The sequence below is a fragment of the Phaethon aethereus genome (genome assembly GCF_964289735.1).
Source record: "Phaethon aethereus genome assembly, chromosome: 12".
NCBI lineage: Eukaryota > Metazoa > Chordata > Aves > Phaethontiformes > Phaethontidae > Phaethon > Phaethon aethereus.
In genome coordinates, this window is record NC_138588.1 from 9,777,402 (window position 1) to 9,804,685 (window position 27,284).

Sequence of the window (27,284 nt, forward strand, 5' to 3'; positions counted from 1 at the left end):
GGGTTAGTGGAAAATCCACCTGCCTGCAACTGAAAGAAAACACTTTGCTTGCTTTCCAAGCCAAGGCCAGTAAAAAGCATGTTTGGAAGAGTTAACTATTTTTTGTTGCATGAGGAAATCATCATTTTTGTTGGCATTTCAGGAAAAAAAAAAAGGCAAGCATTTTCTGATAAGATTAACTGAATTCTCCACCCTTCCATTTTGACTTCTCAGTGAAACCAAAGCTTACTGTAACCATTGACACCAATGTGAACAGCACGGTCCTGAATCTGGTGGATGATGTGAGCTCATGGAAACCCGGAGACAGGCTGGTGGTTGCAAGCACTGACTACTCCATGTACCAGGCAGAGGAGTTCCAAGTACTGCCATGCAGAACCTGCAGACCCACCCAGGTCAAGGTAGCAGGTAAGGTGCTTCATCTTGTCATGCTGGCGTTACAGTTCACAAACTCTGTCATTTGTGTTGAGGTGCCTCCATTAAGAATTGCAAAGAGTTTAAAGACACTTGAATTTGACAACTGGTTTTTAGATACTTTTGGGAAGATATAAGCCTTTTGTGCTTGAAAGCCATCTAACTTGATTCTGGTTCCTTTCTGCTTTTCCTTTGCATAGCTGACTCCATTTTCTGCCCGCAAACACACTATTGAATGGATGTATTTATTAAAGAGACAAATACAGGTCATGTATTTGAAATGTTCAGTTTTACATAACTGTATTTGAAAATGTGTCACTTCCTAGAAAGCAGGAGATGAGCACAGCTGATCCGAAGAGTGAGCTAGGGCAGGAGCACTCCGTGGGAGACTGTAGGGCTATGAAGTAATGTGCAGCTGGCTATTTTCCTAAGAAAGTTATATTTAACTAGAACTGTAATCTTACATTTTAGAAATACTGTTTTGTACTACTGAAGCTACTGTTTCTCTTTTACTGTGTCTCTAGACAGCATTGCTTAGAGGTGATGTATTAACCAAACATTTCTGGAGTCACGTGGCCGGCAAGTTGTCCTGAGCCACCGCACTGGGGGAGATGGAGCTGGTAGAGTGCTGCTTGAGTTAGTCTGAGCAGGAACCTTTGTAGAGCCACAGCATTTTTCTCTTGAAGGTGACTAGCTCAAATCCAGAACAAATTGCTTTTGATGAAAGGACATTGTGGTCCAATGACCATAAAGTGGCCTTCAGATACTAAGCCCGATTAAGTGTTCAAAAAAAGTGTGGATGTGGCGCTTCAGGACATGGTTTAGGGGACATGGTGGCGCTGGATTAATGGTTGGACTTGATGATCTTGAAGGTCCTTTCCAACCTAGTGATTCTGTGATTCTGTGAAGTAGCATAACCGTGATGAAGCCCAGACTGCTACTGATATAAGCATGAAAGTGAAATCCAGGGTGGGAGATTTGCATCTCCACTTGAGTCTGTGAAGTGGTATTTCCCTTCTAGGACTGTATTTTGGCACACTGATAAGCAGAGCATGGAAATACCACATGAACTGCCTCTTCTGTGAATCGATGAGGAGGTTTTAATTTATGTAATTTAGAAAAGCAAAAGTTATTTTACAATATAAACGTATGTAACAGCTGAGGCCATATTTCAAAGGCAGCATCTGCTTCGTGGTAAATCATGCATGTTACACTCTCTTTTCCTTACATACTGGCAATTGCTCTAGGCAGAGGTTTTGTCTGCATTTACAGTAAGATCTTTCTGAGAAACCATCAGGGCACTTGGAACATCCAATGCACCAGGGAGTTTGCTCAGTTCTGTGAAATGAACTGCTTCACCATTATCTCTGATGCAACATCTTCTGGAAGGTACGAATATACTTCCTTTGGCAACTGCCTCGCACAGAGCTCTAGCCACTCATTGTTGGATGGCCCAAAAGAGAGATGTTCATCAAGCCAAGAAAAATGTTATTCACAGTTTGAATGTATCATAGTCTTATGACTTCAAATGACTAGTACTTTCACAGACGACATGCTTCCAAGTTGAATATTTTTCTTGAGCAACTTTTGAGCTATTGGAAAAACTGTACCAGACTAGTATGATACAAGTCACATCATGAAGATGATCTTGGAAGATCGTCAGTAAAAATAAAGACGACATAGGAATATGTCTCTCAAACTTCCCATAATCTAATGGATCTGTGAAATTCATGTAATTACATTTATCTTCTACAACAATGGCAACTAAGATAGTACAAGTACATTAATAAAGGGTTAAAAACAACAAAAAAGTTCATGTGAATTTCAGGCAAAACAGCAGTGGAAATACTTGTTAAAGTAATTGTGCTTTTGGTCTCCGATTACTCTTTAGGAGAATTAGGACATTCCTTTTATTACCACAAATGACATGAACACCAGGGCCAAAGTCTGCCCGTACTTATATCCAGGCAACTCCACTGACGTCAATGGGATTTCACTGATTATATAAATCAAGGCAAAATCTAGTCCAGTAATAAAAATCACATCCAACTTTCTTGTAACAAAAGCACATTCACGCTAGAAAATAAAATAATCTGCCTGATTCTAAGTTCAGTCTGGATGAAATAAAACATGGGGAAGGCTGAGACGTCCCCTGTTGTTAGGAGCCAGGAGGTCCCTGAGCTGCTCTAAGCCCAGCTATGGTGTAAGTTCATCCATTGCCCTACGCCATTACATGCAATTAGCCAGAATAAGGACCACTGATGAGGCAGGGGGTGGTTGCTCTCCATGCCTCCTCCCCTCCGCTGCGGTGCCTACAGCTGCCTGCACAGCTCTGCCTGCGCCATCCCTGCCCCTCCAGGCGGGCGGCAGTACCCGAGCGGTGGGTTTCCAGGTGTTGCTCCATCGCTGGAGGAGGCAAACACCACTGCACTGAGCGCTTGGCTTGGACTCAAACCTGCCTGCGTGCGGGTGTGCACGTGCGAACCCGCTATCCCACGATCAGGTGCTGACTTTGATGAAACTTGTTGGGATTCAATTAATTACCTGTGAGACTTCTGTTAAATAGAGCTTTATTTGTCCCAGTGGCTCGTCATGAAGGGAGAACGGCCGACAGAGAGCAAAGCACATAAAAAATAGCTGATGGGCGGTGGGCTGGCCCCTCACCTTAGCACAGCTGAGCAGCCCCTGCACAGCTTGTGCTTGCCCGGCGCGGTAGTCGCTAACTCTTCTGCAGTAGCGCAGGAGATGTCTGTCGTAAATGTCTGCCTGCCTTTTGCTGTGTGAGATGTCCAAGATTGGTTTGCTCCTTCTGAGGAAAGACTTCCACACAGATACATGTATATATGGGGTCTCAGAGGGATGTCATTTGTAATAGGTGGGGTGGCTTCATTTTCCTAAGAGGTTTATTTTAGCAGCTGAGAACCCCGAAAGTCTGCCCTTTGCAAGACAAATGATAAAACCATTTGTACCTCTGATGGTTTATTTCCCTTCTAATCTTTATTTTTTTTTCCTTTCCACTTTTTTTAAGCAAAACCTAAATGTCAGATCTGAACTACTTAAGAGTCTCTTTGTTTAAAGAAAGGCAGAAAACCTCTGCTTTGTGGACAGACAATTTGGCATACCAAGATTTAATTATAATTGATGCTCTCATAGTTTAATAATATTTTAATAGACGTGGTTTAGTGTATTGTGCCAAATAAGTCAACCTCCTTAGTTAGCTCATGTCCTATTTATATTTGATACTTCCTGCTGAAAACTCATACTTGCTTTACTTGCTAGAAGTGGATTGATTAGAGGCTGGTCTTTTCAAAACAGCTTAAGAGTGTTAATACTCAACTGCCATCAGGTTTTAGTGGGATTTAGTTGTCTAACTCTGGATTTCTGCAAATATCAGTGTAGAAAGCAAAAGAGGGCACCCAGGTACTGATCTTGTGCACTCCTTTACTGGAGTAATTACACTAACGTCAAAACTGTGAATTGCAGGAGTAAGCGTGGTTTGCATGAGGAGTCAGCTCTGCAGGTCCTGCTCCTGGTCAAATGGTTGCTCACTCAAATGGAACTTTTTTCTTCACTTGCCTCCTTTGTTCAACTTTTTTCACTTGTCATTTTTGTGCCTAGATTATTTTCTCTGTGGGAACAGATTAAAACTGTTTGATCTTCCAACTTCACAAGGTCTGGGGAGGGACAACAGTACAGGGCAGAGGGAGGGAGGAGGAAGGAAGGAAGGAAGGAAGGGTTGTGTTGTTATGATAGAACTGGATAGTAGGAAAGATCAAGTATTTTGTCTAGTTTCCCTGGGAAACAAGTCTTATCTGCATCTTCGTTGCTCTGTATGAAGTTACTACTAATGCTGATAAGTTTCACCATGGAACAAAAATGATGAAATGCTCTTTTGTGCTTCTATATGCTTTCGATAAAGCATGAAAAAACTATTTGTGCCTGGCATAATTACTCCAATTATCCCACATACTGGTGAGTCTATGATTAGAAGCACATGTATCTTAAATCCTGCTTATTGGATTGCAAATACTAGAGAGATATGTTCTCTTTAGTTCTCTTGTTCATGCAGAGAACTTTGAATTAAAAATGTAAATGCATAGTTGTCTAACAACTTCACAGCCTGTGTCAGCATTCATCTTGTGCTATAAGGATGGGAGAAGTTACTCCACTGTCAAAATTCAGATACTTACAGAGATTCAAGGAGATCTGTTTAGAAGTTGGCATCTTTTTATCTGGAACTTGCCAGAAGCTCTTCTTTTAAGGCAACCCTGGTGCTTGAAGGCTGGGCAGTAAATGTTGTGAAATGTCCCTTTCTAACAGTTTTTCAGAACTTTCTTCTACTTTTGGGCATTGCCTAGAAGCAGACTTGAAAGAAACATACTCAAGTTTACATAGCAGTTCAGAAGGGTTGAGTTTGGGCCTGATTTAAGTAAGGATTCGATCTGTTTCTCCACCAGGCCTGCCTAATCTTCCCATTCCAGCTGCAAGAGTTTACATGTCAAGTTAAGGAGAGGAAAAACCTAGAAGGTCAGAGAGGGAGAACCTAGCATTTACAGAAGTATGTCAGTAGATTGCCCAGTAGCTTCTGCACAAAGAGGGCATGAGGTGGGACAGGAGTGGGCTTAAGAAAGAGTGTGACACTGCCATTGGGATAAAACACTACTAGACCTTGCAGAGACCTCTCAGTGCTCAGTTAAAGCCAGCATGAGCAGATGCACTGCCCTCGGGCCACAGCAATCCTCCCGCCGCACCTATCTGCAGCAATGAGATCCACTCAATTCAACCTTGAAACCAGCTACACAAGCTTTGATCCAATACAGCATTTAAGCATACACTTAATAATATCCACATGAACTCAGGGCTCTTCACACTCCTGCAACGGAGGGTGTATTTCTGACCTTTGAAGGACACCGTGCAGGACCATGAGGGAGAAAAGGGATGAAGGGCAGTAATAGGATGAGTTACCCAGCAGAAAACTGTCCCAAGAAGGCTTAATTAGCTCCGAACTCCTTATAAACTTTCATCCTTGCTGCTGTATGTCTTTTTACTGGAAACTTAATATTCCATGTAAAAGTTATGAACCGGAGGTGTATTTATTCATTAAGACATCAGGTTGTACTGCATGGCTCGGGAAGCTGGTCAACTCACCCAGACCATGCTGCGCTGCATTATGGGCTTGTGGCTTACAGATGCAATAGCAAACCCCATCAAGACCATTCAGAATAATGAGGATTTGACAGGTTGCCTGTGTGAACATTTGTTGGTTATTAAATATAAGCAATAGGGGCATTGCCACCATGACAAATGTTTGGCAAAAATGCTAGATCTGTCAGAGGTCTGGGCTGGCATCTACAATGAGTTGCACTGATTTTAAAGACACCCTGAAGAATTCACTGTCACTGCATTACATGTGTTCAACACACAAGTTTGTGTTTAGCATTCCCTTTAAAAACTCTTGTTTAGGAAACGTTAAAAGACCCTGAGAGAGAAGGTCTTAGCCTTAGAGAGCCCATAGGAGAACAAAAGACTCTTTAGAGAAAAAAAAATCCTGGAGCATCTTAGCTCCAATTTATCTTCACCAAGCCCAGGCCTTCAAGTGCCTGTTTCACTTCTGAAAGGGAGATTTAGCAGTTTGTGTCATTTAGAGCCAAGGCATTTAGGCTTGAATGCATGAGTGTACCTGGGAGGGTTTTCAGAGACATCTGTAACTCACCAGAGCTGAACATTCTTCCACATCTGTAGCAGCTGAAATAGTTTTAAAATTCCACCCTTCCTAGGTTTGATAAGGCCTGAGACCCAGGTTTTATGGCTAGGTTCAAGTATGGCAGGTTTTCCTGGAGCTTTGTGCAGTTTGGAAAGACTCTGCTTTGAATTGCTATGTTGACATAAGCACGCTCTTGATTAGTGGATCATCTATGTTTATCTTAATGCATACTTTCTTTTAATAATTACCTTGAGCTTAGCAACAACTGGCGACTTTAATAGTCACTGTCTTGAGTAATAAGTATGGAAATGTGCTCATATTTTGCTGAATCAAGACTTGTACCAGGCAAGCCCAAACGTTAAAGAAGTGGTTCCCTGTGAATTTACATTTTGCTAACTGGAGGCACCGGTATGACAAATAGAGCAGTAAACCCAGGGCGTTTTTCCTAGTCCATCACACTGGCCTGTTGTGGGACGACGTAATCCGTGTCACTGCAAGGCTTTGTTTGGTTTAGATTATAACATGGCACAAGTCTGGTTTGCTGGCGAGGCAACATGTGTCCATGAGGGAGGCAGCAGGACTGAGCCCAAAGGAGGAGATGGTGAATCAGTGACCCCTGGCTTTGTGAGCGGTTGGGCAATCACAGGCACTGGCTTTGATGCTGAAGCAGCAGACACATTCCTCCTACGTTCAAAGTACAGTGTTGCCTTTTTAGTATCAAACCACTTCAGTGCCAGTTTGCAAACCCCTGGCTTGGGTTTGCCCATGGTCAGTGCCCAGGGTCTCAGATGTCGTGGCTGCTCCCTGGGAAGCTCCATGTGCTGGCTGCGAGCAGCAGCCTAACTTCAAATTTGCAGCTCTGCAGAGGGAGAAGCTCCCGTCCCCATGTGAACTCCCTGAACTCATCACAGAGCAGCCTCTTTTGTTGGTTTTTTTCATGCTCATCACTAAACATGCCCCAGTGGCTCCCTGGAAGTGCCATGTACCTATAAATGCACATTGTGGTGCTCCCAGGCACGTGGGAAGTAGCCGGTGCTGGTTTCCAGCAGGCATTTAGAGCACCTGAGGGCTCCCGTGCCAGGGTCTGTCTCCTGCGAGACCTCCTGTTTCAGGAGCACAGCCCTATTGCCATGGGGAGCTTGAATTTCTGGCTGCCTGAAGGAGAGGTTTGTTTTTCAAAACTCTGTTAAAGGAGCTATTATTCAAAATCCACTTTTACGTTGGAAGGGAATTGCTTTCCATCTCTCCTTTTATCTCCAAACAAGTCAAGTCAGCAAAAGCACAAAGTGAAAAACATGCATCCAAGAAGTTATATTTAGAAACTGGTTAGTCCGTATTTAACATTCCTGTCAGTGCTTACACTGTTTTGCATGTCTGGACTGGTGTTTAAATTAAATACATGCAAGCATGACATTTATTATTCTAGAGCTCAGCGCATGAATAACAAAACTGCCTATCTAATTTCACTGCCACAAATTCTGGAGAAGTGGCTTGAAATAGGATGTTCTTATGATTATCTGAACTTCTTCCTGCATTTCAGTAAATCAAGGAAAGGTCAGCTCCAGGGGAAACTGAAAAACAACAGCTTAAAAACAGTTTCATAATGAGAGGCTTGTGCTCCTTAACAGACTCTCCCAAGGGTCCAGCCCAGAGTATCCTCATGTGGAGGACACTCACTGCAGCGGCTTTTTTAATGTATGTGAACAAGGGAAGCGAAGCTGCTTTTTGGATGGGCTGGGCCTGGTTTTGGCCACATACCTGATGAGGCTCACTGGCTTCAGGGCAACAGCACAGGGAAGCCCAGGACTTTCCTAGGGAGGCGATTACAAATGTGGGCGAGGTACAAACCCATGGCCCTTTGCAGCCCCTCACTTCTGGGCTGAGCATGCAGCTTGGAGGAGCCTCATTTTCCTACCACAGCCGCGGGTAAAAATGTCCACTTGTCCTGCCATCACCACTCCTAGTTAACAGAGTGCTTTTTCGTATGATCACATTATTTTGAAGGTGTAGATGCCGAGGCAGAGGGCACACGTAGTCCTGCAACACAACCCTGTCCTGCAACACAGCAGTCTCAGAGCAAGGCGGAGTGCTCATCTTCCCCAAATCACAATATAACCATCAAACTACACTGCTCCCCGTTCCAGGAGAAAGAGGGAGTGAATGGTGTCTGCTTATCTTTGTTATGAAGTCAAAGCATCATGTTTTGCTTAAAACCAAGACTGTTTCAATATTCAAAATCCTCCCCTCAACTTGGCACCTCTGCTTAAGCATAAAGTGCTTTGCAGCTATAGCCAGGCTTCAGGGTTGCCATTTGTTTCTAATTACTGCTTTGAACGATTCCATTGAAATTAAATACATGCAAGTGTAGCATTCCTTAAAGTTCAGTGTTTACTTAAAGAGTTTATTACTTATTTTTACTGGAATAATACAGAATGTAGTCAGTAAGATGAACCTTTTCCCAACTGCATTCCCTGCAGAAAGCCGCAGAAGGAAGGAGGAAGTATGAATATGTTTGAATGAAATTACAGCAAAGAGATTATTTTGCTTTCTAGACATCTGCATTGCCTGGACTTCACCCCTTTCTGGTCCAGACAGGGAAGGCTTTCCGTGCTTTTAACCCCTCCGTGGAGCCAGGTGTGTGTGGAGGAGGTTGTGAGCAACCTGGCTTGGTAAAGAGAGATGTAGCACGTGGGGTAAACGGAAGATCCCTTCAACTCTGACTGCAGCAGAGCAGAGGGAAGCATTGAGAACAAGTTGGAGACATGCGGGCGGATCTAAAATTGAGAGATTTGGGAGGGCAGGCAGCAAGAGGTTTTTCAGCCCACAAACTGGATGAGGGGTTGCAATTGTCCCAAGCCACAATTTCCACAAGGCTTTCTGCCCAGTCCTCTCCCCGCTTCAGTTAACAGCCGTGGCGCTGGCAGGATCAGACTGACGCTTGCCCGTGGGCAGTGCTGTGGGATCTGAGCAGCTCCCAGTGCCTCACTATAGGAAGTGCTGAGCTGACCTTGGGGGTTTAGACTTTTCAGTAGCTACCTCATCAATTTTCTTTGCATTGGATGTTCATACACAGCTGACTGTAATCCAAAGTAAAAAGGTCTCAAGTGATCCCTTCTCAAGGTAGGAAATGTGTTTTCTCTAACAGACTGTTGGTTTAACTCCCTGCCTAAATGAAGAAACTTAAGACCAAAAATCCCACTTCCTCTGTTGCAAATATCTCAGCAAGACCTTGGGTGACACCTGTGCTCCAGCCTTCCCTCTTTCGAGGTGCTGGCCAACAGTTTTTGCTGACTCAGTTACATCTTTCATTATCACGCCAGCCCCACCACAGGAAGCACGAGGGGAAACCAGCAGCATTGGCGGAGTAACCCTTAAACTGAATCTTGTTCCTTTAGGGAAAGCAACATACCTTCACACTGGCGAAGTCGTTGATGGCGTTGATATGAGGGCAGAAGTGGGGCTGCTGAGCCACAATGTCGTGGTGATGGGCGAGATGGAGGCGCGATGCTATGAATACAGCAGCAAGTTATGCTCCTTCTTTGATTTCGACACCTTTGGGGGACACATCAAGGTAGGGCTGGAGCCCTCTCCTTGCACTTTCTTCCACCCAGCCACACCTTCACATACCAAGGGAACCAGGATGCTGGAAGGGAGGAATCCTTCGTGTCAGCCACTGAGCAAACGGCCTCTCCCCACAGTGCAGCAGATCCACCCCACGGCTGCTGCCTGTCCCTTGACTTTGAAGTGCACCTCACACCTCCGCACATGTTGCTCAGCCAGCCAGGCTGGTGCTCAACCCATCCAAGATACAGTCTCCACATCCCAATCCCAGTTTTCCCCAGATTCTGCTGGTGCTCAGCCCAGGGAGTTTGATTTGAGCCCAGCTGACTGAAACTCATGGAAGATATTAAATCCTTCTAAAATGAAGTCAAATGTAGCCATGGCAGCAGTGGTGGGATCAAAGAGCAGCTATGGTCCCCTTAGCCACAGTGACCTTCTTTCCCTTACCCTGCAGCCACACACTCCCTTCCACACAGTAAATCTCTCTAGGAGATACAGTGCAACCCTTCCTATCTCCGTATTCCCCATCCTTCTTGCCCTCGACGGTCTTTTATGTCTCTTGACTGATGTTCTGTTGTTCTTCAGATTGGTCTTGATTTTAAGGCTACGCATATTGAAGGTCTAGAACTGAAATACATGGGCCAGCAGACGATGGGACATTACCCAATTCACTTCCATATGGCTGGAGATGTGGATGAGAAAGGAGGCTACAACCCTCCAACGTATGTGAAGGATGTCTCCATCCACCATACCTTCTCCCGCTGTGTCACAGTCCATGGATCCAATGGTTTACTGGTAAGAAGCTCAAATGTCTGCCTTAGAGATCAAGGCACCAGTCAAAATATTTCCTCATAGCATGAATACAAGCTTAGTTATTGCAGGGTGATGTGTTTTACTGTTGGAACTAGTGTCTGACTCCTCCCCCCATCCTGATTATGTGAATATATATTCCAGGCATATTTCAACCTGCATTAAAAAGGAGGAGGCTGATGTGGCACTGTAGGCTGTGTGTGACTCAGAGCAGGCAGAGCTGTTGTCTGTGACCAGCCCATCTCTAATGAGTAGTTGGATCTATCTATAGACAGACAGCTTGCTATTTAGAGAGGATAATCAGAAGGTTTAACTGTGCTTCATCTTTCCTATAACAAAGATTTGTGTTTGCGATGCCATTCATAACATTAAGCACTCACAGAGCTCTGATTTGTCAGAGCGGCTCTCCAAAACAGTAAATCCTTTAGGATAAATCTATAAAATGACCTATGCTTACCAGACAAGTTACAGGACACCAGGGATGATAAGAACATGTTCAGGTTCTCCCCAGATGTAGGAGTGCCTCCTTCTTTGGGGTAAGGATGCAGAGGGAAAACAATGCTACCTTACCGAGCATCCTGGAGACTGGCACATAACCCCAAAAGTCTTTCCTCACTCTTATCCCACCTCTGATGGCTGCTTCTTACCCATATTCAGGAAATGTGCAGAAATTTATCCCAAAAGCAGAGCTGCTAAAGGTGTGAAATAAACAACAGGTTTGACTAGACAAGTTTTCCCCAAGTGTCATCTCAAATACCAAGTCTTAAATGCCAAGATTTCTGTAGGCAAAGGACTCTCACCCGTTCAGTGAGACAGCAGTGTGTTCTGAAATGAAAAAAGTGTATGAGAGCCCTGAAGAGGAATATTTGTACAGTCAAGAGCCCTGCTACCGTATATAACAGAGTTTAAAGAGAAGACACATCATTAGCAGTTGTAACCTGGATGGTCACAGCGCATTAGGAGTTCATATCTATACCACTGTTTTAAAGTTACTGTATGACCTCATAGCAGGAGCCTGTAAGAATTTGGGGGATAGCATTTCCTTTCAACACCTAGCTAAGACCCTTTACTTGCTGATTAATACTTCCTCCTTTACCGACTCCAGCAAATGAAGGACTTCATCTTATAGCCTCCCTTTTGGCAAGGACCACAGGCTACAACCTTGAAAAGTGACAACATTGGAAGGGGAAGTCACAGGCATAATTAAAACGCACAGAAGCTGAGGAGAGGGCATTGAAATTGCAGCTCCAGAAGCAGAGCAGCTTTTATCTGCTATTTATGAATCCGAGGTTTTGGTTTTGGCCTCTATTCTTCTGAGTTTATAGCATGACCCTAAAAAGCTACCAAGTGAACACAGCTTCTAAAGAAAAAAGACAACCTACTATAAAAATTATATAAGGCATTCAGGGTCATATGGCATCTTCCCAATTCAAAGTCGCCAGCACAGGGGCTCAGTATACAACTAATGTGCAGAGTGGAAAGGCAGTGTTGCGGGATCCCTTTGTCACACCATCATGGGCTGCTACCAGTGGCACCATAAACACATTCTCTGGCTGCACGGAGGTTACCCAGCTGTTGATGCGCTGCAGGTCAGTTAAAGCCCTGCTTCTGGATCTAATGTGAGATCTTCATTCCCTATTGATTAATACTAGCCAAACCAAAGACGCAGAGCCTGGCATTTTTCTTATCGGTCAGACAGATGGGTTCATGTAGAGCATTTGGAAATAGTTCTGTCTCTTATGCTTTCTCCGAGTGACAGCTATGCCATGGGGCATCCATGGCATAGGGTTCCACATGCTCAGGCCTTTTCAGCCAAGACGGCATGATGACATTTAGACAGGCTGATGTACCTGATGAAAGCAGCTTGATTGTTGTTACTCAACAGCCACAATTCCCAGAATGACTGTGCTTCGCCGCCATGACAAGGCATCCAGGAGAAATCTTACAATTTAGGACATATAACCTGAAACATTAGTCAAGAATTTAGTCTCTGTTGATTATAATTTATAAAAATGTGTGAATACTAAACTCTACTCATAATACTTAACCTATTGTATATTTTACCCATTTAATTACTGACAGCAGAAATGAAAGCCCCAGTGAGATAAAGCAATCTGACCAAGTTTGTTCAGTTGCGTCACTGAAGACATGTTCCAAAGGCTGCATCACTTAAATGTTGTTTCATTACTCTGTGATAGACATCTGTAGTCAAGCAGCTCCATGCCCTGATTCATCAGGTGATCCCACCACAATCTCCTCATCTGCTTTCTGACTCTATTTTCCTTCCTTTCGTCTTCCTGCTACCCCAGATATATTCACAGACACCCACATGAGTGTCTGATGAGTACAATGGTTCTTCTACACATTTCCTAGTTGCCTATTATCTTCTTACTTGGGCAATGCTACCTGTTTCTACATGCATGAACACCGTTTATGCAAACAGCAATGAGTTCCGCCTGCCCCCAGGTAACATTCATTCCCTCTGAGGACAGGTAGATCCAAAGCATACTTGGCTAAGGGAAAATTTGCCTTGATGATGTGCACAAATCACACTTTGGAAACAGCCATACAAAAAAATCTAGCTGGACTACTAAACCTCAGCAGAGCACAACACTTAAGGATGTCCTTAACATTAGGCCATTGATTTCAAAGGGGCTTCTTGCACGACTATGGTTGAGCATCTGTGCAAATGCTTTAACAAATGAGAGAGGGGCTTCAGTTATTTTTAACTGTCATTAAAGCAGGCTGGTAATTTACATACAGACTTCCCTGCTTGCTTTGCTGTCACTTTTCTCATGTCACTTCAAAGGTACTCGTATGGAAAACATTAGGACAAAAGAGTGTCCTGTTATTCCTAATGAAAGTTTTTCTGTGGATCTGTACAATGTGCTAAAAGTCACTGTCTCAGCATTAGCTCACTTCATTGATGGGCTTCATTCTGCACAATGCTACAAGTCCATATTCACTGGAAGACTCAGAGGGTCCTTCTGGAAACAAATCTGTAGAAATTCTTTTCTCACCATAATTATTGTTTGAAAATGCAATAATTACCCAATGTTTTCTTTAATACATTGGCCATGAAACCACCTAGTTATGCCACTGCAATCCCAGGGATGAAACTTTGCTCTGATTCCCACTCTCTCCACTGGATGCCAACATGCAGGCTAAAATAAAAACAGTCATCAAGGCGGGAAATGAAATGGAGGTCAATAAACTGTCTGGCAGAATCCAGGGGAGAGCTGTACTTCATGGAATAAGAGGTTGGAATAACTGCTTCGGTGGTATCTGCTTTTAGTAATCCAGCTACACTACACAGCAGTTGTTTCACCATGAAGGGCATTTTCTGGCCATAAATTACTCATGGTTAAAGTAAGATTATGGACTATTAGGAAGGTTTTAATCAAATAAAAAATTAAATTAATTGGAAAAGTGATTTTGGAACAAGCATCTCGTTTGCTATCCAAGCATCTCAGTGGTGGGCTTGTGCATGAAAACACACACAGCAAACCAAGTCAGAGCTGACCAAGAGGTGAGATATGGGGAAAGTAGTTAATCAAATGGAGGGTGACAAATACATTAGGGACCAGGTCCCTGGCTGATAGTTCTGACTTGTTTGGAGAACAAGTCTTATGAGGAGCGGCTGTGGGAACTGGGGCTGTTTAGCCTGGAGAAGAGGAGGCTGAGGGGAGACCTTCTTGCTCTCTACAACTACCTAAAAGGAGGTTGTGGTGAAGTGGGTGTTGGTCTCTTCTCACAAGCAACAAATGATAGGACTGGAGGAAATGGACTCAAGTTGTGCCAGGGAAGGTTTAGATTGGATATTAGGAAAAACTTTTTTACTGAGAGAGTGGTCAAACATTGGAACAGGCTGCCCAGGGAGATGGTGGAGTCACCATCACTGAAAGTATTCAAAAAACGTGTGGACATGGCACTTTGGGACGTGATTTAGTGGGCATGGTGGTGTTGGGTTGACGGTTGGACTTTATGATCTTAAAGGTCTTTTCCAACCTTAATGATTCTGTGATTCTGTGGTGTTCTGTGGGCTTTCAGGGATGAGCTAGGAGAACAATGGGTGTTTGCTGGCTCTGAGCCCCTCTGCCAATGCGCCCTCCTCTCTCCGCTTCTCTCCTCTCTCGCCGTACCGGGAGATGCGTTCCCCTGTGACGTTACTTCCCATGCACAGAGGTGGGCTTTGCCCTGCTATGGTCCGGTCATTACAGGTTTTCATGTCCTAGTCCTGGTGCAGTGTGGTGCTGGCTGCAAAGATAAATGGCCATCCAAATGGCTATCATTTCTCTAAGGAAACCCTTCCTGTCATCTAAATGTCACAGCACCATTACTTACGTGTCTTTCCAATATATGTTCTGTGAGAGAAAGCTAACAGGTTTCGGTGGCAGTTTCTGTTCAATTCTGACATCTCTGTGGTTAAAAGACTTCCTCTACATGTTGGAAAACTCCTTCTGAAGGTAGGTCATTCTCCTGGAATGTTCTCCTATCCTATAAACTTTTACCATTGCAAGGCTGGGACAACTCATGCTTTCAAGGGGAGACAGTTCGGTCTAGTATATACGTTTTACACCTGAAAAAAGAAGCCTCAACCTTGCAAAAGCTATCATCTAATTAGATCAGGGAAGTTAGCAGTAAATTTTGGTGAGGTACTTTAAAGGAATGCGCCACTTCGCAGGTTATTTTAGCTGTGTTTAATTTTCTGTGATGACTTGTGTTCAGAGATTTGAATATTTACACTGGAGCACAGATGGTACATAATACACGTGTGTGCAGCTGTAAACTTGTAATAGATTTGGCAAGCAAAGTGTTCTTTCTTATGTGAAAACATATTTGTAATCATTTAATCACTAGTCCTGGCACCTGAAATTGGTGCTCCTTGCCTTGAGAACGAGGCATGAAGATGACAGAGGAGTCTCAGGCCTGTTTACAGAAGTAGTTCAGGCACTTGAGCACCCAAGTGTCTCAATGACCATAAAGAAAAGGCCTTCTACCTAGTTTAATATTGTCTTTTGCCCTTTGGCAATTGCTGTTTCATTGGAAGCATTTGTAGGAACACGTTGGTGTCAGGCTAAGCTTTGCCAGGAAGATTTCCTGAGTCCAAGGTGGTTGATGGGTGGAAGAGCCAGGAGAGAGCCCAGGAGAGCCAGAACTTCACCTGGCCAATGGAGACTGAAATTAATTTTCCATATCCCAGACATATCCACTAACAACTGACTTGCTGGACACGGTGTGTCTGAGGGCTGTTGTTTCCCAGCCAGTCCTAACCTTAGGCTTCGAATTCACATATCTGCTCCTGAAATTGTTTTCTCAGATTTTTCAGTGGGGTGATGGGTATTGTTCTGTCCAACACAACGGTGTCCCAATGTTAACAACATTCAAACCAAAACCAGAACAGCTCTGATTAACACCAGCTGATTTGTCTCAGGGTCAAGTAAAGCTCCTGTCAACAACTTGCAAAAAAGGATCAGGTCAAACCTAAGACAAGGCAGCCTGTCTGGAAAACAACTTGCCGCCTCTCTGATAGTCTGAAAAAATATTTTTTCAGCTCAGCTGCATTTTTCAGATGCATTTTATGTAGCTGCTCATGTAACTCCACATGAAGATGAATGAGCCCAGATGTGATTTGAACATCTAACATCCTCCATTCATCCCCCACCCTGTGCTTTTTCCAGCCTCATGCTAAGACAGTCTCTGATTTCACAGGCAGACAAATGACCATTTCCTAGGTGATGACAAATTCTAATTAAATTTGTGTTGGAGTTATTGCTTATAGTATAGGCTTTTAAGAGCAGAGTGTTTGTTTTTGCTTATACACCCTGAGTTCAAGAGGGTACTGAGGTTCCTATGTGCCATTCTTCTTATTATGCAGTGGCTGAAGCATGAAACCTGAACACTGACCTTTGTTTTCTGCATGCAGGTGAAGGATGTTGTGGGTTACGATGCACTGGGACATTGCTTCTTTACGGAGGATGGACCAGAAGAGCGCAACACATTTGATCACTGCCTTGGACTGCTTGTTAAACCTAGCACTCTGCTCCCCTCCGACCGAGACAGCAGGATGTGCAAGCTGATCACGGAGGGCGCTTACCCGGGGTACATCCCTAAACCCAGGCAGGACTGTAGGTGAGCGAGATTCTTCCTTTTCTTCTTTCTTTTCTTTGCAGGACTTAGCCACAGAAGATGGCTAAATATGTACATGTATATGATTATGTAGTCATCTGTAGAGGTCTGGGCTGCACAGCCCAAAGGTTGGGAGACCAGACTCCTGGGATCTTTATACTTGTGCTATTCAGATGCCTGCACAGCTAGGATGTAATTTTAATTTTTAGCATAAAGTCAATTGAGATGGTTGCTACCTCAAACATGGAAAATCGCTCCTTCAGAGTACATGGTGATGCCTTGTGCCTTATGGAGTTTTGGTCCCAATGGCTCAGCGAACAGTTGCTGAGTTCAGAATGGGCTGGGTTCTGACATTCATGCTCATGTCAAATGGGAGATGATTTTGAAAATACTCCTATTAATCAAGAAATCATTATTTGTAAAGAACGGATACTGTTAAGCATTAGAGTTTTTTCTTAGACGAATTCGTGTGTTCTTCATTAGCAGTAATTTTTAATGACAGGTTAGAGAAAGGCCAGTCGCAAATACTGTAGTTGCAGTTGACCCTGTCATAAGGCAGGTTATGGACTCACTGAGCTCCTGAAGGCCATTCTAGCCCTCCTTTCCATGATTTTCCAGCTGTTTTTCTGCCCCAAAATCAAGGTGCACAACCTAGGGATATGATTTCATTGCTAATTACTGGCTGTTCAGGGAACCTGCTCATTTTCATGCATATCAGGCAGCTAATTATCTTTCTTTTTCTTCCCCCATCCCCCCAGCTCTTCTTGAGAGAGTACTAAACTCTTAAAGTAAAACCTGTGTGCTTAGCAGCTAGGCAAGCAGATCCCCAGCGGTAGCCCAGGGAGCATAGCAAGTGGTCTGGAGAAAATCTCTGGAACCATGTTGTTTTCAGAGTGTTTTCCATTAAAAACTGGATGCTAAGCTTGCCTTTAAGAGTTTAAAATTGATGATGGACCATCTTGAGGACAAGACTCCTGTGCAACAGAATGGGAGGTCTTCCACAGTGAAGTTTTGTCTTGAGACCATAGAGCCCTGGCGCTGTATTGAAGCTGCTGGGAGACAGGGACACTTCTGCCCATAGTCCAGATTTTTCTCCAGGATTTTATTCTGCTGCAGTTGGAAGGCGGGGGGGGTGGGAGCTAAGTTGCTGACACACAGAAAGTCAATGAGAAAGTCTCTGGAGCCAGACTTACATCCTGAAAGTGAGACAGTTAGAAGCTGATTGATGCCTAAAACTAAAAATCTTCAGGGATTTTCTTTTATTTGGAAATACTCTCAATCTGCTGAGGCTGTTTCAGTATCACCCATGCCGTCCTCAGAACAAACTGGGGTTTTGTCCAAAGAAACATATTTTTAGCTTTTTACTTTGGCAAGGGAAAGAGATGAATTCATGCAATGCTCTTTTTCACATCTGTGTTTGTTTATAAATTACACTTAGTGTATCCATTCATAAAATAAGAGTTAATCAGCCATTGTGCTCATTTTCCACTGATAATCCATTTAATAGACAGAGACACATCTTTTGTGTCATTTAGGAGACTCTTACATGAAAAAGCACTAGGAGAGATAGGCGGAGATCTAATGAAAAGGTCCTACGGTACTTTGATCTGTGATGTCTTCCTTCGTAAAAAGAATTCAAGGTCTGATCAGAGAAATAACTTGTTTTGCACTGGGATCATCCACCCTGCAAGTGCATGAGTACACTAACGCTACCCCTGAGGCAGCAGCGAAGGCACTCAGCGCAGGGACAAGGGACAAGCACCGGCTGCAGCTCCGTCGGCTTGGAAGAGGCAGGCAGGCAGGCAGCTGCTGCCAGAAATTAAGACAGTAGGATTGTGCCAAACAACACAGTAACCTGCCCAATCCACGTGGCTCTGAGAAATGGGAACGGGCTCAAAGACAGGTCACTGTGGAAATACAATGGCCTTGCATACGCAGCAGGAGGTAGTCTATAAATAATCCCAAATTGTTTCTTTCTAGGCCTGTCTCATGCCCAAAATAGAAAAATTTTGCTATGTTTTCATGATAAAGTCTCACAAACGGAACTTCATCTTAGGCCAGCAAAATCAGTTGGCCTAAAGCCCCCATGAAGTCCTTCACAGCAAGATTAAAATAGACATAAAGGTTCCATAGGTTCATTCCCTGCAGGAAGGTGAACCTTACCCAGCAGGTTTAGGCAGCCAGCCTGCTGGTTGTAAGCACTGGATGTTTTCCTCCCAAAGTTCATGTGCTGTCGGTTAATGAATGCTGTATGTCACAGCACCGACAGTGGCGGATTGGTCTTTCCTCCTTGATGGGAATCTTTCAATTAAGAATCTTTTATGTGCATTAGGCAAATGGACCCCCTTTGTCCCAAAAGAAATGCATAGGAGGGTGGGAGCAAATAAAGTTAATGAATCACAGCAGCTCTTGGACAAGGAAGGTACCAGGGTACACCTGGAAAGCCCTTAAGAGGCAATTCATCGGGTCCCTTGATTAAACGAGTCTCTAATGAACCTGAGGGCTTATTTGGGGGCAATGCTCTTTTCTGTAACCTGTGCAACAACATATTTACCTTATCATAAAACATGATTGACATCTTCAAAATTGACAGCTTCATAGCAGGCTTGGAATTGCAGTAGAAATTCCTCATTTAATACTCGGCTTTTCAAAAGATAAGGCCATGCTCTCTGTCAAATCGCAGAGGACAAATGTGGTATGAGAAGAGAAAGAAAAAACCCATTCCCATTGCCCCCTAGGCAGGACCCCTTATCTGGGGGGTTATCGGCCCTGCCTGTACTGGGGGGAGTTGATCAGTGACTCTGGTGTGTGCTTGAAGTGTCATTTTCATGTTACTCTCTGTTTTCTTGACCTGCAGCGCTGTATCCACCTTCTGGATAGCCAACCCACACAACAACCTTATAAACTGCGCAGCTGCTGGATCTGAAGTGAGTGCAGAAGTTTCTTATTTGGTAACAACTCAGACCAGTTACAGCCCTGCAAGGCTGAGGCTCTTGCTGGAATAAAACCTGCTTCTGTTACTCAAGCATTTTTGAAACTGATAGATCGAGATGTATATTAATGTGGCTAGTGCTGCCAATAAAAAATAATATTTTTCCTTTTACTCCACATTTCTTGTCACTTGCTGTTTCTAGAGCTGGATGGCTTTAACAAAAATTCCCAGGCTTTGCACGGTGTGCAGACTGAATAAATTAAATAAATGTTACTGTGGAGTCCCAGTGAAGTCTTTGGCAATGATTCTGTTGATTGCAGTACAGTAATGGTGCCCTGAAATTTCAATCAGCACCAATGCTAATTCAACAGGAATTCTTGGTCACTCCAGGAGCCTTTATTTTCCTACTAAGACAAATAAACAAGCAAACCAAGACTTAAACGAAGAGATGTGGTCTTTCCAAAGCTTCCATTTACATCGATTTCCATACATCGATTCAGGCTCCTAGATACATTTTTAAGCAACTAAATAAAAATTATTTGATTTTTAAGATGCTCACATGCAGTGATAGGAGGACATCAGTGTATATGTGCGTGTTATGGATTTCAAAAGTCTTGCTTATAGCTTCAACACAGATGTCAAAGCTTAACTTAAGGCACTGTGAAGATGCTGGTCAGGAGTGTGAATGGGAATGTATGTGTGTGTTAAACTCTTTGCTGCATATAGTTATACAGGTCAATGCTGCTAGCTGTGATTTGTCCTGAAATCTTCTGGCTTACGTCTTGTGGCTTTATTGTTAAATCGTTGGGCTAATGTAGACCAGCAAAGAAGCTCAAGCAAAGGCTCGGATGTCTGTTGTCTTTCTCAGGAAACAGGCTTTTGGTTTGTTCTGCACCACGTGCCGACGGGGCCCTCGGCGGGCATGTATTCCCCTGGCTACTCAGAGCACATGCCGATGGGGAAATTCTCCAACAACCGCGCACATTCCAACTACCGGGTGAGTCTGCACGCAACGGGAACACTGCCCTCGAAAAAAACACCATTTCGGTCCAGCTCTCTGGGTCTGCAAGCTATTAATGTCTGTGCTTTCTGTTTCACTAAAAGTTACTGCAAGCTTGTCTGCAGATAAAGCAGCTTGCGTGCTGGCGTGGAGGCTCTCGGAGTCAGCCAGCACCCGCTTCACTTGGCTCTTGGGCATTCAGAGAGGCTCTTCCCTCTGCTCAGGCTGCTTCTTTGCTTCTGCACTCCTAAAATAGTGCCTCCAGGAGCATCTATTGGCAGCTTGTCTAATTATAGACCTCAACTGCCAATGTTAGCAATTAACCGAACAGCTTCTAGAGGGATAAATACCGGCCGCTGTGTCTAATCGCCTTCTCTTTACTTATTTACCCTTCACATGCCGTGTTGTGGGGCTGTATGTTACTGCTACCGAGGGCTTTAGACTGTAGTAGGGTGTTTATGTGTATGGGGATACATGCATTTACAAGAGATGTGCAGTTTCTGGAAATTTGCAGCAATTTGGGGGCGTATATGCAAGTCTGGATAGTCCGGCAGCCCTCTGTTTCACATGCTGCTAACGGAAGCAGTTATTAGGGTCATGCGAGCGACTTTGGCTTAGAACACCTGGAGGCAGAGCCTGGAGGTGGGAAGAACTGTAAAATCTATAAATATACTGTAATATTGCTTATCTCTTTTCTTTTAGGCTGGAATGATCATTGATAATGGTGTGAAAACCACTCCAGCCTCAGCCAAGGACAAAAGACCTATCCTGACACTGATTTCTGGGAGGTAAGGGTTTTGCACACTTCTGGTTTGGAAAAAACTTCTCTATAGCACTGACTAAAAGCTATGAAATTGCCCCCAAGGAGGCTGACAAGAATCATTGCAATGCCTTTGGGGTGGCTCTTACTGAGGAAAGGTCTTCGCTTGGATTTACTACTTTTTAATTTTGTCTTCCCCATTCCCAATCCTAAGGGACACCCAGCACCCACACCCTTCTGGTTTTGTCCTTGCACTTTAGCTGGAGGGGATATTACATCTGTTCTAGGGTGTTCCATTGACTTTTAATTTTTTGTAGATAAGTAAGAAAATTACGTGTTGTCTGGTCAACAGTCCCACTGGGCAGAACTTGCTGCAAGAGTTTCCCAGGAATAAGAAATTAAAGTATTTCCTGGGAATGCTGTTGATCGTCTTCATTCTTTTAGGACCTGCTTGAACAGGGAGCGCTTATGTGATGGAGCTTACACTTTGATTTCCAGTTTCTGTCTAGTTCCAAATCTGATGATGCAATAACAATTAAATACGCAGATCGACCCTTCATCCCTGCTGCTGTGCCCAGCCTCTGTGCGGCATAATGGAGTCATTTAGACATACTGAAAACCTCTCTATAGACCATATCGTATCAGCAGACCTAACACGGTCTGAAGGCTTCTGAGAGTCCCCACTCCTTCCCCAAAGCTGACCCCAGCGAGGAGGCTGATGTAAGCAGAGGGCTTCTTGCGGGCAAAGTGTCATAGCATAAGGACCACACTTGCACCCTTTTATCTCTTTAGGTTGAGTCTGGCTCTTGACTTAGTTACCAGCCCCAGGGAGAGAAAAGGACTTAAATATTCTCAGGTTTCATAGTTTTCTTTCCTGCCAGACCAATTGCCTCCAGTGGCACCCAACCTGCATTCCCCCATGACTGGGTTTCCTCATAGAAGAAACCAGGTAGGGAAGAGAAACCTGCTGCAAACCTCTGCTCAGCAGGGCAGAATGACTCTTAATCTCTTCCCTTTCTCCCTTCCACCTCTGGGGAAGAGAGATGATTCAGAGAGAGGTCCAGATTGCTGCAGTCACCCACTGGGCAAGCGTTGCAGGGGTGGGGTCAGTCCTCGTCCCCAGGGAACCCAGCCAGCAGCTCAGGTATCGGTTATTCTGTGAGCCACATCGCTCCAGTGCCCTGCCTAATACCTGATGATAAAAGATATTCAGAAGTGAATGTGATTTACATTATTTTTATGCTCAACTAATTGAAATTATTAATTCAATAATAAAAGTAACTCCTAAGAAAATAACTTATTAAGAGAAGCCTGCTCTGCAAGTGTCACCAAATTCTCTTGGGAGCTTGATGCTTTTCCATATTGCTGAGCACGTGCCTTGGGAAACTGCCTGCTGCCACAGACGCAGTAAGTGATTACAAAAGGCAATTTGTTCCTTGCCATACAAGGGCAGGAATGACCCCTGGAAGCCAAGCAATTCATAATGCAGTCACGTTTATGCTTGGGGGTTGCCCCCCAGCACAGGCTACAGCTCACATTTTTTATACCACTTTCCACTTTTCATGTGTCAAGACTGAAAGACTGAATGAATTATTATAGCTGGACTGTCTGGGGCAAACTGTGAGGTAGGCTGGACAGTTGGAGACATTATTCTGCATTCAGTTACAGCATTAAACATCTGGGCCAAATTCTGTACTCTGTAGTGTTCCTCCAGTTATACATGGATGTAAATGAAATGGGAATCCATCTCAAAATATCTGTATTTAACAATGTCTGGGGAATTCACAAGGGCTAATACTAAATCTCTCTCTGAAAGCAAACTCACAGTGATGAAGCTGCCAAAGCAATATTCATTTACTGGAACCCTATCAGCCCGATGCTCAGTTTTAGATTGATATGATGGCTTATTAAGCAAAGCAAAGCGCTATTGAATATCTGTTAGCCATTTGACAGCTTGGCCTCACTAACCATGGGTGAGGCATGAATTTTAATCTCTGGACCATCCTTTGCTGGCACTGAGTTGGATACTCATCTGTCAGGCTTTCTAAGCTGTATAGTGTGATGGAAGATGATTCTTCAGTAGCAAAAGGGAGAGCTGTGCCTCCGGACTGGGGAAATGAGAGCCGAGCTCAGCATCACCATAGCGAGCCAGATCCTTGCTCAGATTCTGTAGCCCAAGTGGTGGCCAACAGGCAGCAGCTGAGGGCAAACATTGCTGCAGTTTCCACTTGTGTCTGCTTTTTTCCTACGTCAGGCCAATATTTCATCATACTTGAGAACTTCAAAGTTAATAAATCTCGTACATGTGTCATGCGTGGGTAACGTATGGTGGGAATAACAAAGGACACACTCTCAGCCCCTCTCCAAGATGTTTTAATTCCTTTCCACAGTGAGGAAAATTTGGCAGTGGTGCTCATTGCCACAGTATAGCCAAGGTTAGGAGATAAGAATGTTCAAAAGGGAAAACAAAAGGATATTTATCTAAATAACAGGGATATACTAAAGGATAACAGTAAGGGTTTAAAAAATATCTCAGACTTTTGGGAGCAATAATAAACTTTCCATGCTTTCAGCAATATATCAGCAATACAATAATGGAAAGGTGAAAGGAAACTTGGAGCAGGTCTTTACAACTGCTTTGCCTGGACCATCCTTCCCTTGGCAGTTGGGTCTGGCCATCGCTGCTTGACTAGACATGCTACTTGGATGGACTGTTGTCCCAAAGCTGTTCCTGAGTTAGCAGAAACCAGATGTTTAGCAGAGTCGTGCACCGAGCAAGGCTGCCTTCCTTCGCCAACCTTTCTTCTCTCCTTCTGGTTACAGATACAGCCCACACAAAGATGCTGATCCTTTGAAGCCCAGGGAACCTGCAATAATTGAGCGCTTTATTGCCTACAAGAATCAGGATCATGGGGCCTGGCTGCGGGGTGGAGATGTGTGGCTGGACAACTGCCAGTGAGTTTTGCCTTATTTCAACTCTCGGAGTTCAGCCTGGTGTTTATGGCAAGCATAGCTGTGGTTCAGTCTATTTATATCGCTTTGCACCTTTCGTATATCCAAGATTGAAATAAAGATGAAACGTTAAGTAAACACAGGCATTATTTTAGACAAACAAAACCTGCTTTGTCTGAACTGAAGTTCCCTCAGATTGTTTCTCTGTGTGATCCTGACCAGCATTCAAAAATGGTCACATACACACAGACACAGAACACACAGATGCAAATAACTAAAAATAAAAACTATATTTTTACATGAAAAAATTAGGTGCTTTGATAAGAAAGCAGCAAAATCCATCATCTTCTGTGGCTAAACCTGATCACAGATGAGTTTTATGTGGTTCACTGTTATGCTGAATAAGCGAGTACTGATGAAGCAGACCTAAACCTACACATCAAAGTGGCAAGGGAGGGAGACTGGGCAAGTGCATGTTGTGCTCTTTCAAGGCTGTTTCCTGCACTGGTCAGAACAGATATTTGTTGCACTTGAAAACAGATGATCTTCTACAGTTTCTTCTGCTGAGCCTGGCTCTTGATATCAACCTCAATGAAGAAAGAGGAGAAAAAGGAAAAAGCTACTTTACGAGGCACGTTGTGATAACCCCAGCAGGAATAGCTGCCACGCTGTTATCTGGTGTCCAATTCCCAGCCAGAACTGCCTTACCTTTGAGTGACCCAAATCTCTTAAAGCAACCGGTGGTACGAACTTGCTCTAGCGACCGGTCGGGTTGGCGAGAATGAGACTGGAGCAGAACAGTCAGAAACACGATATTCAGTAATACAGTTTGCGCTTCTTGCGAATTTATGAACCAGAAGTATCTAGCACACTCCATGGCCAGCAAGAGTTGTCTTTGCAGATCACACTCGTGTAACTGAGACATGTGCATCGCTTATGGAGCAAACGCAGCGCGTGGAGGTTGCTAGAAGACTGAGCACCAGTTTGCAGCAGCAAACCTATGAGTGTATGTGAACTCGAGGAAGCAACAATCAAAGTCTAATTGTCTTTATAGCCACAGTAATTTCCAATTCTATTGCTACAGGAAGACTTATGTATTACGTTAACAAAACAAATGTTAATGGGACGTGCAGTACCTAAGCTACGGTGTAGGTTTATGGGGCTGGAGAAAGCGAAGGGGAGGCGATAGCGTGTGAAGGGCTGCCACCTAGAGCCAGCAGCAGGACAAAGCTGGGTTTTACTCTGCTGTGGCGTCTCCACTGGTATTTTTGCCGAGGTCAGTGATAGAACTGTTAAGAGTGACACCGATATGAAGATACCATCAAGACTTAACTCATAGTATCATATTAATTCTAGCCTTCCTATAAGCAGGAGTCATGGACCGACAGTTGCAATTTACGTCATCTAAAAGCTTTGGAATTGCAGCAAAATGGAAGGACATTTTAATTTTTTTATTATTTCTTTTATAAGCAAGATCTGAACTCTATCCTTCTGTTGATGAAAGAGAAGCCAAGCTTCTCTGTTTTTAAAACAGTTCCTCTTGTTAAGTTATATCATCGAAGCGGTATGTGATACATGATCACAGGGGAGCACAGAGGTGTGCATAAGGTAAAGCACTATTAAATAATAAAAGCTAGCTGGAGTGCGAGATACGTGTGTTCTTTTCACAGTGAAAAGAGCATGGTCGTTAGACAGGGAAAAAGCTTTATCAGACAAGTAAACTATGCCCAGTAATCACTGACTTAACCGCAGCTTGGAGCAATCAGGTGCATGTCTGCTGCTTCGTATGATCTGCACATACTGCAAGCTGTGCCAAAAAAGATCTTCCAAAACTGGACAGGGAACAAACCTGGAAGAGCCTCGCCATGAGCACTGTTCAGTAATTAAGCCCTGCTATCCTCCACCTCGCTGGTTTGGTTATTTTAGTTTGACGTGATAAAACAAGGCAAAACCAAACGTCTTCTGAAGCATCTCTCTTCTCTCTGCAGGTTTGCTGACAACGGCATTGGCCTGACCTTGGCGAGGTAAGAGTGGCGCAGGCTGTGCTGCAGCTTGGGGCGCAGCTGGTGGGGATGGGTGTCAGCAGCCCCTTCACCTCCCGCCCTTCCCTCCTAGTGGTGGGACTTTCCCTCATGATGATGGCTCAAAGCAAGAAATCAAGAACAGCTTGTTTGTTGGCGAGAGCGGAAACCTGGGCACCGAGACGATGGACAACGAGATCTGGGGACCTGGAGGTCTGGATCACAGAGGAAGGACGCTGCCCATCGGCCCGTAAGTTCAGCTCAGCACATCAAAGCACTCACTGTTCCCACTCTCAGTGCAAACTCCAGCCCAGTGTGGGCTCTTCAGCACTGTTCAATTTAATAACCATTACACAAAAGGGATTTGGTTTCATGTTTCCCGATCCCAAAGTCCTCACCGTGCAGCTGCTGCTGGCAGGTACGTACTTGCAGGCTGCCAAGACAGCATCAAACTCCTCTTTCCTTCCCTGTCCCCTTTGCAAACAGAGTTGAGAAGAGAGCAAGGGGACTATGTGCTAGCTGGGCACTTCTGTATATGTGGTCAGCAGTGGTTGAGCACTGTGGCTGTCTCCATCCAGGTCAGCTGCCAGGAAAGCTCATAGAAGCCCTTCCCTGGGCTTGAACTGGCCCAGATATGGTCATAGATGTCCTCAGAGCTGCTGTTTCTATTGCTACTGTGCTACAGGAATTTGATACCTTTGTTAAATAGTTTTGAAATGGCCAGTGAAATTCACGTGTGGCCTCTTCCTAGACCTTAGTCCTACAGATTGATTTGCAAGTGCAGCAATATTTTGTTGGTTTTCCTAAGAACATAGTTATCCTAACGGTAGCCCTACAGTGAAACAGCTCAGCCGATTTTTTTCTGCCATATTACACGCCACAACTTCGCTTGTCAATAGTGATAAAGGAGGCTTATTGTTAGCTACAGTAATAATGAAAACCCAGTGTGCTACAACTCTCCTTCTGATATCCTTTATGTATAAATATGTGGACATATCTCATCT

General features: G+C 44.1%; 1 protein-coding gene across 1 annotated transcript in view; it reads left to right on the forward strand.

The window, feature by feature from the left end:
* CEMIP (cell migration inducing hyaluronidase 1) overlaps window positions 1-27,284 on the forward strand; it is a gene marked incomplete at both ends in the record, with an annotated part of 52,670 nt that overhangs the window by 14,169 nt on the left and 11,217 nt on the right. Inside the window, 10 exons of the mRNA XM_082005007.1 lie at window positions 214-405; window positions 9,511-9,686; window positions 10,262-10,471; window positions 16,413-16,618; window positions 19,473-19,542; window positions 20,416-20,544; window positions 21,250-21,335; window positions 24,131-24,262; window positions 26,248-26,283; window positions 26,375-26,530. Coding sequence (XP_081861133.1) covers window positions 214-405; window positions 9,511-9,686; window positions 10,262-10,471; window positions 16,413-16,618; window positions 19,473-19,542; window positions 20,416-20,544; window positions 21,250-21,335; window positions 24,131-24,262; window positions 26,248-26,283; window positions 26,375-26,530 — 1,393 coding nt within the window. The remainder of the gene's footprint in view (window positions 1-213; window positions 406-9,510; window positions 9,687-10,261; window positions 10,472-16,412; window positions 16,619-19,472; window positions 19,543-20,415; window positions 20,545-21,249; window positions 21,336-24,130; window positions 24,263-26,247; window positions 26,284-26,374; window positions 26,531-27,284) is intronic.